The sequence below is a fragment of the Aquarana catesbeiana genome, linkage group LG07 (assembly GCF_042186555.1).
Source record: "Aquarana catesbeiana isolate 2022-GZ linkage group LG07, ASM4218655v1, whole genome shotgun sequence".
Classification (NCBI taxonomy): domain Eukaryota; kingdom Metazoa; phylum Chordata; class Amphibia; order Anura; family Ranidae; genus Aquarana; species Aquarana catesbeiana.
In genome coordinates this window covers 61,304,528-61,317,545 of record NC_133330.1, presented here as the reverse complement: position 1 = coordinate 61,317,545, position 13,018 = coordinate 61,304,528, and the positions used below count along the sequence as shown (strand labels likewise).

Sequence of the window (13,018 nt, the reverse complement as noted above, 5' to 3'; positions counted from 1 at the left end):
AGTATTGCAGAGTATTGCGGGGTATTGCAGAGTAGTGCAGAGTATTGTGGGCTATTGCAGAGTATTGCGGGGTATTGCAGAGTAGTGCAGAGTATTGTGGGGTATGGCAGAGTATTGCGGGGTATTGCAGGGTATTATAGTATGGAGGGACGGCTGAGCATGGATGGATGGCTGGATGTGACTGTCATCACATGGTAAACGGCCGCGATTAGCGGCCGTTTACCGTTCACCGTGATGCGCCGGGTCCTCCAGGGGGCGCGCGAGAGCAGTATTCTGGGAGGACGTATTGAAGGGTATTCTGCAGGGTATTGAAGAGTATTGTGGGGTATTGTGGGGTATTGCAGCGTATTGCGGGGTATTGCAGAGTATTGCGGGGTATTGCAGAGTATTGCGGGGTATTGCAGAGTATTGCGGGGTATTGCAGAGTATTGCGGGGTATTGCAGAGTATTGTGGGGTGTGGCGGGGTGTTGCAGAGTATTGCGGGGTGTTGCAGAGTATTGCGGGGTGTTGCGGAGTAGTACAGAGTATTGCAGAGTATTGCAGAGTATTGCGGGGTATTGTGGGGTATTGCAGAGTAGTGCAGAGTATTGTGGGGTATTGCAGAGTATTGTGGGGTATTGCAGAGTATTGCGGGGTATTGCAGAGTATTGCAGAGTATTATAGTATGGAGGGACGGCTGAGCATGGATGGATGGCTGGATGTGACTGTGTCATTTGACGGAGCGATCACATGGTAAACGGCCGCGATTAGCGGCCGTTTACCGTTCACCGTGATGCGCCGGGTCCTCCAGGGGGCGCGCAAGAGCAGTATTCTGGGAGGACGTCCATGGACGCCCTCCCAGGATAAGCCGACCGTGCTGTAGCCGTCTTTCGGCTATGGCCCGGTCGGCATGTGGTTAAGTCACTTTAGTTAAAAGCAAAATCATTAAAAAAAAAAAAAAAAAAAAAAACATTTGCAGTGCATTCCTACAGTAAATGCACATTTTACAATGATGTAGCCCTTTAAAAGTATAGAAAATGATCTGTTGATCCTGCCAGAAATCCAGTGAGTTCCTAACTACCTGTTTGAGATGACAACACTGCCTCTGCTGCACTGAAATGCCAACTAGTGTTGTCAGCCTTGCTTGAGTTCTCCCTGCTGGACATACACCCCTCTCCTTCATCTCCATTACAAAGGAGGAAGTGTTCTGCAGTCCAGCAGGGCTCACAATGTTGATTGGGATTTCAGTGCAGTGTTGTCATTGCAGATAGGAAGTTAGGAGCAAATTGGATTTCTGGCAGATAATACAGCCGTGGCCAAAAGTTTTGAGAATGACACAAGTATAAATTTTTACAGTCTACTGCTTCATGGTTTTTAGATCTTTTTGTCAGATGTTACTATGGTTATGGTATACTGAAGTATAATTACAAGCATTTCATAAGTAGCGCTGAGTAAACTGTTGGCGCCATATAAATTGTGTATAATAATAAAAATAAATGTCAAAGGCTTTTATTGACAATTACATGAAGTTTTTGCAAAGAGTCAATATTTGCAGCGTTGACCCTTCTTTTTTAAGACCTCTGCAACTCGCCCTGGCATGCTGTCAATCAATTTCTGGGCCACATCCTGACTGATGGCAGCTCATTCTTGCATAATCAATGTTTGGAGTTTGTCAGAATTTGTGTGTGTGGGGGGGGGGTTGTTCACCCGCCTCTTGAGGATTGACTACAAGTTCTCTATGGGATTAAGGTCTGGGGAGTTTCCTGGCCATGGGCCCAAAATTTCAATGTTTTGTTCCCCAAGTCACTTGGTTACTTTTGCCTTATGACAAGGTGCTCCATCATGCTGGGAAAGGCATTGTTCATCACCAAACTGTTCTTGGATGGTGGGAGAAGTTGCTCTTGGAGGATGTTTTTGTACCATTCTTTATTCATGGCTGTGTTCTTAGGCAAAATTGTGAGTGAGCCTACTCCCTTGGCTGAGAAGCAACCCCACATATGAATGGTCTCAGGATGCTTTACTGATGGTAGCGCTCACCCTTTCTTCTCTGGACAAGGTTTTTTTCCGGATGCCCCAAAAAATCAGAAAGGGGATTCATCAGAGAAAATGACTTTCCCCAGTCCTCAGTAGTCCATTCCCTGTACCTTTTCCAGAATATCAGTCTGTCCCTGATGGTTTTCCTGGAGAGAAGTGGCTTCTTTGCTGCCCTTCTTAACGCTAGGCCATCCTCCAAAAGTCTTCTCCTCACTGTGCATACAGATGGACTCACACCTGCCTGCTGCCATTCCTGAGCAAGCTCTGCACTGGTGGTGCCCCCATCCCCCAGCTGAATCAACTGTAGGAGATGGCCCTGGCGCTTGCTGGACTTTCTTGGGCACGCTGAAGCCTTCTTCACAACAATTTAAAGCGGAGCTCCACCCAAAACGGTAAGCTCCACCTGTCTGCCTCCTCCCCACATCTGCCACATTTGGCACCTTGGGGGGGGGGGGGGGGGGGGCGTGTACCTGGTTTTTACAGGTACCCGCTCCCACTTCCTGCTGAGTTTGCCACAGCCCTTCTATAACCTCTGTCCTTGAAGTTCTTGATGATCCAATAAATCAATAAATGGTTGATTTAGGTGCAATCTTAGTAGCAGCAGTATCCTTGCATGTGAATCCTTTTTTGTGCAAAGCTGTTTTCTTGCAGGTAACCATTGTTAACAGAGGAAGCACAATGATTCCAAGCTCCACCCTCCTTTTAAAGCTTCCAGTCTGTTATTTTAACTCAATCAGCATTAGAGTGATTTCCAGCCTTGTCCTCGTCAACACTGACACCTGTGTTAACGAGAGACTCGCTTACATGATGTCAGCTGGTCCTTTTGTGGCAGGACTGAAATGCAGTGGAAATTTGTTTTTTGTTTTGTTTTGTTTTTTTTTGGGATTAAGTTAATTTTCATGGCAAAGAGGGACTTTGTTAATTGCAATTCACCTGATCGCTCTTCATACCATTCTGGAGCATATGCAAATTGCCTTAAAAACTGAGGCAGCAGACTTTGTGAAAATTAATATTTGTGTCATTCTCAAAACTTGTGGCCATGGCTGTAGGTATCTTTCTGTACTCATGCTTGCATGGCAGATGTATTAAATGTATGTAAGATGTATATCTTACATTGCATGTGAAATTCTGTGCATGTTTTGCCTGTAAATTAACAACATACACTTTTTTTTTGCTTCTCTCACCACACACCGTACAATCTGATCTGTACAATCTGTAATTTCCTTCCTAGATCTACCAACAGTGAGGGTCTGCCTGATTGAATACTAACTAATTAGATTGGTCCTCCTATTAAATTTTTGTTAAATCTGTAGTTGATTGTACGGTTGGATTGTTTTGTGTATCTGGTTTGTAGTATAAAAGGTAGACCTAGCCTTTAACACGTGAAGCCATTCTTTGGGCTCCCCTGGTTTTACTACTTTTTTTTCCCCGAGTCTGCCGTGTGCTGCACTGTGAACGAGTGGAAGCTGCTATCAGGTTAGGGTGTAGAATTTTTTTTCTATATTAGATCTGTTGCTAGTGCGGGCTGAGGGCATGTGCTTTGATAAGATTCGTGGCTATACATGACAATAGATTCCTAACTAAGGTACCTATTTGATGTCCGTTTCTGATCTTTGTATTCACAAGTGCCCAGCACATGGATTTTTATTTTGAACAGTTATGTTTTTGTATTATTTGTGTTTTTAATAGAATTGTATCTCATTTCAGATAGAGAAACATATTCTCTTATCTGTTCCGTCTGTGTACCTTGGCTGTGTCCTGAAGAAGCCTAGCGGCGAAACGCGTAGACATACAAGGGCTCACTGCACAAATATAATATAGATGCATTTATGCTACATTTTTTTATCCGCAACTTGTCTTTTTGTATATTGTTAACTTTAATAAAAGTGATTGTTTATAATTTATTTCTTCTCCATTGTTTCTTAGCCTATAAAGTCCGCCTGCTTGGTAATACTTAGTATTACCCAATTTTGTTCCCCTCAATAATTACGGATGTGGCTGCTTGCTGAGCACTTTTGCTTTCTAGAAGATTCTGGCTCAATAACAATTCTTTAAATACAAGAGCCGTATGTAGTCTTATTTGAATCTTGATGTGTTTTGTGCTATTCTTCCTGTAATGCAGCAGGAAACACTTTTCCTGCAGAAGCTTCCTGTAATAAAGACTGGTCACTGCTGCTCTCTCTGCTTGTGCAGGGTGACTGGTCTTGTCTCCGCCCCCCTCTTTTTTAGTTTTCTGCAGGCAGCTTGTATTGGGTGGAGCCTGCTGGATACCTCCCATAGATCTGCTCTCTGTACAGGCTATGTATAGCACCGTGATGATGTCACTGCTGCTTTATAAGGTAATATCTGGGTTTTCTTTTTGCAATTGGTGCACACAAAGTGGATTTATATCTGTTGAGGCTATTGTGTAACATATTTGATGAGAGTTATGATATATTTTATGAGATTTTTTTCTGATTGAAGTTCAGCTTAAAAGGCAATTCAGCTGTATAAGAAGTATGTGTGTATAACAAATGGTAAACGGATGTTCATTTCTCCTGATTACAGAGTTTCTATGGCTATGGCGAATTGTTTGGTGAGACGTGGAAAGCATTTACTGACCATGAAGTCATCCATCTGAAGGAATACGATTCCAAAACGGTAAAGTTTGTTCCACTGCTCTCTCTTGCCTGTCAGCACATTTGAGTGAAAGACACCCGATTGGCCGAAAGTGCACCCTCTCCCAGTCTGAGTGCTGCTATTCATGGCTTTAAAAGTACTTTCAGCTTAGATTTAAATACTGACACAATCTGCATATACAGTTGTGTGAAATAGTAATTGCTCCCTAAGGCTAGGTTTCCACGATGGCGACCTGAAAGTTGCATGTTTTAGCCACGATTTTGATGCGCCTGGAAAAAATGCCTGTGTATTTTTGAGGTCTATGGACCTCAAGTCGCATCAAAGTGGGACCAAAGTAGTGCAGGGACTACTTTTGAAGTCGCACAGATATGAACAGTACTCCATTGGAGATAATGCACTTGTCATGCGACTTTGCAGTCCAGAGTCGCATGATAAGTTACACTAGTGGAAACCAAGCTTAAAATCAAGCATTTGCAATAACTGGCAATGAGTCTTTCACATTGCTGTGGAGCAATTTTGGCCCACTCTTCTTTGCAGAATTGTTTTAATTCAGCCACATTGGAGGGTTTTCCAGCATGAACGTCCTGTGTAAGGTCATGATACAGCATCTCAATTGGATTTAAGTCTGGGCTTTGACTAGGCCACTCAAAACCAAAATTTTGCTTTGTTTGAACTATTTGGAGGTGGACTTGCTGTTGTGTTTCGGATCATTGTCCTGCTGCATAACCCAAGTGCACTTGAGGTCACAAACTGATAGCCAGACATTCTCCTTTAGGATTCCGTGGTAGAGCTCAGAATTCATGGTTTCATCAATTATGGTAAGTCGTCCAGGTCCTGAAGCTGCAAAGCAGCCCCAAACCATCACGCTACCACCACCATGTCTGACTGTTGGTATGATGTTCTTGTTATGAAATGCTCTATTAGTTTTATGCCAGATGTAACGGGACGCACACCTTCCAAAAAGTAAAATTTTTGTCTCATCAGTCCACAGAATATTTGCCTAAAAGTCTTGGGGATAATCAAAATGTTTTTTGGTAAATGTGAGATGAGCCTTTGTGTTCTTTTTGGTCATCAGTGGCTTTGGCCTTGGAACTCTCCCATGGATGCCATTTTTGCCCAGTCTCTTTCTTATTGTTAAAACATGGTCACTGATCTTACCTGAGGGAAGTGAGGCCTGAAGTTCTTTAGATGTTGTTCTGGGTTCTTTTATGACCTCCTGGATGAGTCGTCATCCTCTTGGAGTAATTTTTGTAGGCCGGCCACTCCTAAGAAGATTCACCACTGTTCAAAGTTATCTCCATTTGTGGATAATGGCTCTTCCTGTGGTTCACTGGCATTCCAAAGCCTTAAGCCCTATACACACTATTCGATTTTCTGCAGATTTTTGGCTTCAGATTTATCAAAACCATGGGGCTTTAAGGTTTGACCTCATATTATATGGTTTTGGTAAATCTGAAGACAAAAATCTGCAGAAAATCTAATAGTGTGTATGGGTCTTAAGAAATGTCTTTGAAACCCTTCCTAGACTGATACATGTGCATTACTTTGTTTCTAGTCTGTTCTTGATTTTTTTTTTTTAGATTGTGGCATGATGTGTGGATTTTTGTGATCTGTTAGCGTGCCAGACCGCTTCTATTTATGTGATTTCTTGATTCAATAGGTCTGGCAGTAATCAGGCAATTACTTTTTCACATAGGGCCAGGAAGGTTTGAACAGCTTTTTGCCCTTAAAGTGGAGTTCAATGCAAAAAAAATAAATTTCATTAATGTGCATAAAAAAATGTAAAAAAAAACATTTGGAGAATTTTTTTTTTCTCACCTCCTAATGCCTGTTGTTAGGGGGTCCCTCGTAATCTTCCTCTTCTATCGCCTGGGCTCCTGACGTCACTTCCCTTGGCGCAGGAAGGGAGATCAGCTCTGCCCCCTCCTTCTAGGCAATAATCTGGGACATGTCACAGATCCCAGATGACTGGGCGGCCAGTCACAGTGTATGGCGCGGTTCGCGCATGCGCAGTGGGTGCCCGGCTGTGAAGCCACAGGCGGGCACCCACAGTTACAATGCCGGCGCCACCGAACGGAGGGGGAGACGAGCCGGGCTTCGATCCTCCGCATCGCTGGACCCTGGGACAGGTGAGTGTTCGATTATTAAAAGTCAGCAGCTGCAGTATTTGTAGCTGCTGACTTTTAACTTTTTTTTTTTTTTAAGCAGAACTCCGCTTTAATAAATGAAATTATAATTTAAAAACTGCATCTTGGATTTACTCGGGTTATCTTTGAGTAATATTAAAGTGTGTTTGATGATCTGAATCATTTAAGTGTGAGAAATATGCAAAAAAAAAAAAAAATCAGGAAGGGGGCAAATACTTTTCCACACAACTGTAAAACTTAATTTCTTATTTTTATTAGATACATAATTGCATTTATTGCTTTGTTTTTAGTATCTCCTGAAGTTCGGCTTTAATAAAATATTATAATATATAACCTAAAAAGAAATACATAAAAGAATGTTGGATTTTACTGGAGTGGCATTTCTGTTAAATAGATGCAACTCCCTTTTTAATACAAACCCGTTCACATCTTGTGTTGTAGGTTTGCTTTAAGGATGCCGTGTTCTCACTTCTCCCCAGAATGAGATATGGGTTGTTTTACAACACGCCTCTGGTAAGCTCGTTATCCCGAGACATGAAAGATGACAACGGAATATTATTTGAAGACTGGAGATTTTGCGCTTTATAACTGCCGTAAATCTGAGCGTGTTTTTGTTTTTCCAGATCTCTCATTGCCAAAGCACCGGATTGTTTCGAGCCTTTTCCCAACACGTGCTCCACCGGCTGACGATCTCACAAGAAACGTTAAAGGTGCGCCGTAAATCCACAGCGCTGTTTCTGACCATGGATCTTTTTAAAGAGATATCTTCTGCTTTTTAAAGCCTTTTGAGTCCCTTCAGTTTATTTGTGCAGTATATTATAGGACTATACATTTATTCATGGAGTATAGTTAAAGCTGATCTTCAGTCATTTTTTCAACTTTCCATCTATTAAAATTTCTGCCCTTGTTGTTTTAACTTTGGATAGTAAAACATTTTTCTTCTGCCAGTAAATACCTTATACAGCCGACTTGTCTGTAAAAAGCCTAGGCTTATGACATCATGCACAGCTCTCTCTCACTCTCATGAGAGTTTGCCAGGAAGGGAGGGGGGATGAGTCATAAGAGGGCCAATTAGGGCTGCAGAGCTGGAGGTGTTCCTCTGTGTGTCTGTCTAAATCCAGGAAGTGAACAGGCAGCAGCTTCAGATGCCCACAGTTAAAATGGATGCAGACAGACTCAGTGGAGGGAGATTTCTGCAGCATATTTGGCAAGAGCAAAAAAAGTTGTGTGGGGGAGTAGCTTTTGGAATTCCAATCTTCCAGATAAGATTGTAATTTTTTTTGTGCTACCATCAGGTAGAGCTGCACGATTAATCGTTAAGGAATCGAGATCGCGATTCTACCCCCTCCCGATTTAAAAAAAGCATTTCCTTGGTTCAGTGCTCTCTGCTCAAGCCGACAGCTGCCATAAAACAAAACAAAAAAAAACAAAAACAGGCAGCCTGCCAAGTTTCTCACAACATCGCTTAGGCAGAGATAAAGAGAAACATTGTAACATTTCATTCTTTTAGATCGAAGGGATGAACTTCGGTCTGTAAATGAGGTCAGTTTAACCACTTAAAGTGTAAGTTCACCTTTACAGAAAATCTGTAAGGTGAACTTACACTGGGGCCCCTTCCCATTGCACCCGGTCTTGCTAACTTGGAGTCCGGCGATCTCCCGTTCTGAAAGATCGTATCGCCGATTTTCCAGTCCGGGCATATGAAATCCCCACGGCTTTCTCTCCTCTTCGCTTGCGGTGACAGGACGGGCTACACGGGTTCTGGTTGCTCAGCGCCGCCCATGTGACGGCGCCGACCAATTAGAATGCTCCTATACGTACCTCCTGATGAGATACGTTTAGGAGATTGAGCCGCAGAGGATTTCTAAGCCGAAGTGGTGACCCGATGTGTCAGTGCGGGTGATCGCTGGACTCCAGATCAGTGGGACCGGGTAGGGTGAGGACTGGAGAGGGTCCTGTGTAAGTTCACTTTACACATTTTTCTGTAAAGGTGAACTTACCCTTTAAAGACTAATGCCGCGTACACACGATCGTAAATGCCGCCAGCAAAACTGCGATGAGAGCTTTTTGTGGGAAAATGCGACCGTGTGTATGCTCCATTGGTCTTTTGCTGGCAGAATTGCAGCCAGCAAAAAATTGAGAGCATGTTCTCTATTTTTCGGTCGGGAAAAGTTCCTATCCAGAGATGCGTTTGTATACAATTTGGACGTGCAAAAAATCACACATGCTCGGAAACAATTGGACGCATGCTCGGAAGCATTGTACTTCATTTTCTCGGCTCGTCGTAGTGTTGTACGTCACCGCGTTCTTGACAGTCGAAAGTTCAGAGAACTTTTGTGTGACTGTGTGTATGTAAGGCAAGCTTGAGCGGAATTTCGATCGTGTGTACGCGGCATAAACCTTTTTTCTGCCACTTACAGTTGCTTACAAGTTAAAATCAGTATTTTTTGCTAGACAATTACTTAGAACCCCCAAACATTATATTTTTTTTTTTTTAGCAGAGACCCTGGAGAATAAAATGATGGTTGTTGCTTTTTTTTTTTGTCACACTGTATTTGCGCAGCAGTCTTTCAAACGCAATTTTTGGAGAAAAAATACACTTGAATGAATTTTTAAAAAAAAACTAAACTAAGTTAGCCCAATTTTTTTGTATAATGTGAAAGATTATGTTACGCCGCAAGAATTGTGATCTTTATTCTAGGAAAAAAAATTGTGATTCTCAGTTTAGCCAGAATCGTGCAGTTCTACTATCAGGCATACCAGAAAAAAAAAAAAACATACACAAATGTACAGCACACCAGGCCAAAGGATAAGGGTCCAAATTCATTTATTAAGCCAGCCATAGATGGATCGAATCTCAGCCGGTTCAGCAGGGACCTGCCGATATTTGATCCATCTACAGGCAGGCTGGTTGTACTGAAGTCGCTCCATCAATTAACTTCAGTAGAGCCAGCCTGTCTGATTTTTTTTTTTTATGCGATCACTGCCGGCAGCTATAGCTGCTAGAAGTGATCATTGTGTTCTGTTGGCAGAGAAGGCTCCCCGTCAGCAGAATAGAAGCCTTGTGGGAGGGATCCGCAGAGTTGATGGGGAATCGAGCAATTGCATAACCCATGGGCTGCTTGTGTTTGTGCTTATTATTATTATTATTATTATTATTATTATTATTATACAGGATTTATATAGCGCCAACAGTTTTCGCTGCGCGTTATAATATAAAGGGAGACAATACAGCAACAATACAATTTAATGCAAGAGGGTTAGAAGAGTAGTACTGTACTTGAAAACAGCCATCGTGCTTTGGGGGTCAAAAAACTCCCCCTTCATCAGGGCTACAACAAAATACAATAAATATGTAAATGTACGGTCCCGCTCACACCAACACTGGCAGAATTGCCACAATTCTGCCCGCGATCCCAAAACAATCTACAAAACAGACAAATCGCACCATACTCGTTCAGGTCATTCATTTTCAATGGCACCTAAACGCGAGGGCAGTTCTGCCACGATTGGCATGCAGTATATTGCAGCAAACCACATTGCGCAAAGCTTGTCGCTCAAAAAGTAGCAGGAGCTTCTTTTGGGCAACAGGCTTCGCTCAATGCAGTTTGCCGCGAATGCAGCATGATTTATCATGCAAAAATTGTGGCTCCCACGTTTTAGGTGCCATTGAGGATTCTGCCTACGATTACAAATGCCCAGGTGTGAACGGGGGCCTAAATGTGACCGATAAAATCACGTTTACGATCATGAACAATCAGAACATCATGGATAACGTATAAAAATGTGTAGCTTTGTCTTGATTGAAAGATACCAACCGGCATGTCCTTTGCAGGATGTAGACATGTGGACAGCTGTAAAAGTGTGGATTTCTCAGCCGGTTATGATTTGATTTACATATTTATCATTGGATATATATATATATATATATATATATATATATATATATATATATATATAAATATGTGTGTGTGTTTTGTGCGTGTGTATACAGTGTATACTGTTCATCCTTTTAGGGTACAAAGGCATATTCAATGTTTAACTTCCTATCTGAGTCATTTGATTTGCTTTAAACTAATGTAACACGTAGTGATGACTTTTTTCTTTAATTTTGGCTCTAGGAGGAGAAAATCCGAGTCACCATTCTTATTCGTAGCACGGAGTTCCGAAAAATATTAAACTTGGACAAGGTATAAACTTTTTTTTTTTTTTTACATTTTTTGAGGTTTTTTTATTAATCTGTTAAAGTGACCTGTTCCTTTCTGCAGATGGTATAAAGTATCATCTGGAGTGAAGTTCAGGACCTCTTCTACCCCCTGGAACCCCCATTAGCCCCTGACATGCAAATCTTGATTTTCCTCTATAGAGTTATGGACTGTCTCTTGTAACCCCTGTTTGGTTGTCCTAAGTGACAGGCAGCCAAATGTTCAATAAAGATTTGCTCGAGGTGGGAAAATACGTCAAATTTTTGGAGATATTTGAGGTTTGCCTCCTGGAGCACCCCAGATTTAGTGGATTCCAGCATGCCGAGAAGCTATGCAGATAAGAGAGCCTGTATTGCATTCCAAAATATGCTTTATAATATTTGTAAAACAAGAAAAGGGGGTAAGCAATTTATGTTTTACTGTCTATACTGGGCAGGCCCTTTTGACATTTCACAATTTTTGTCCCATTTATCGCATAGTAGGCAGGCCAAACTGCATGAAAGAAATATCATTTAACTTCTTTGCGTCCGCTCCATAGCCGAATGACGGCTACAGCATGGCCACACTTTGCCGGGAGGCCATCAGATGATATCCTCCAATGCTCGCGCTGCCTGCGGGCCCCCTGTGGTGCACATCAGCAGTGATCTGTGATCGCTACATCCTTAGGATGCAGCTAATCACAAATCGGGTTAAAGAGACAATGGTGGCTCTCTACCCCATGATCAGCTGTGTCCAATCACAGCTGATCAGGGATGTAAACATTTGCCAGTTGTCGGCAATCCTCCCCTCATGCTAACAGTGCCTGTGGAGAAGAGATCTGAAAACCAGCAAATCCACATAGGGAACATCTGCACTGACAATCAGGGCACTGATCATCAGCATTCTGATGATCAGTGCTGCCAATCAGTGCCCACCAGTGCTGCCAATCATTGCCCATCAGTGATGCCTGTTAGTGCCGCCTATCAGTGATGCCCATGAGTGCCGCATATCAGTGCAACCTCATCAGTGCCTATCAGTGCCGCCTCATCAGTGCCCATCAGTGCAGCCTCATCAGCGCAAATCAGTGAAGGAGAAAAATTACTTATTTACAAAATTTTATAACTACAAAAAACTTTTTTTTTTTTCCAAAATTTACTGGGTTTTTTTTTCCGTATTGTTTAGCAAAAAATAAAAAACCCAGTGGTGATTAAATACCACTAAAATAAAGCTCTATCTGTCTCAAAAAGAATGCAAAAAATGTAGTTTGGGTACAGTGTAGCATGACCGCGCAATTGTCATTCAAAGTGTGACAGCGCTGAAAGCTGAAAATTGGCCTGGACAGGAAGGTGGTAAAAGTCCCAGTATTGAAGTGGTTAAAGCACAGAATATTAATACAGTTTATTGTTTTAGTTTTATACATTCGGAGTCATTTTGTCAAATTCTTTTTATTGCTTTTGTTAAGGAAACATACAAAATTTGCAATAATACAAAATTTGCAATACAACAATTGGACAAGACAAGACCATACACAATACACTACATACAAAAAAAAACAATTCTTACATTTTTTTTTTTTTTTTTTTTTTGTCGAATATATGGCCTCAAAGTGATTTTTGGGAAACAGGTATTTTTTTAATTTAAAAAAAAAATGATTAAGGAGAAAAAGATGCGTTGTCCATGACAAACCATTGAATTTCCAACTTTCAAGTTTTGGTGGCGTTATGGTAATGTGTATGGGACCACTATGCACCTTGGAGGTGCTCCTGCATTGCAGCAAGCTATGTATTGTGGTGTCCTGCTGAAAATACTACATGCACAATGTTTGGTCTGTTGAATCAGGCAGCCCATTCAAATGAACTGGCAGCCCAAACGTAACGCGTGATACAGCACAGTGGATCAGGTTGTTGTAAATAGGTCCTTAAAGTATGCATGAAAAGGATCCTGTTGTGTTTGGTTGCAGTTTTCTTTCTTGGTAGTCTTTGGAAGTCAGACCTTGTACAGGTTGCCCTCCCCTCTCCCAGGCAGCTGGGAGTTCCCAGGGGGGATTTTTCTCT

General features: G+C 42.0%; 1 protein-coding gene across 1 annotated transcript in view; it reads left to right on the top strand.

Moving 5' to 3' along the window:
• EOGT (EGF domain specific O-linked N-acetylglucosamine transferase) overlaps positions 1-13,018 on the top strand; it is a 97,076-nt gene that overhangs the window by 61,403 nt on the left and 22,655 nt on the right. The window contains exons 9-12 of the mRNA XM_073592208.1: positions 4,562-4,654; positions 7,222-7,293; positions 7,404-7,490; positions 10,902-10,970. Of these exons, the coding sequence (XP_073448309.1) occupies positions 4,562-4,654; positions 7,222-7,293; positions 7,404-7,490; positions 10,902-10,970 (321 nt within the window). The remainder of the gene's footprint in view (positions 1-4,561; positions 4,655-7,221; positions 7,294-7,403; positions 7,491-10,901; positions 10,971-13,018) is intronic.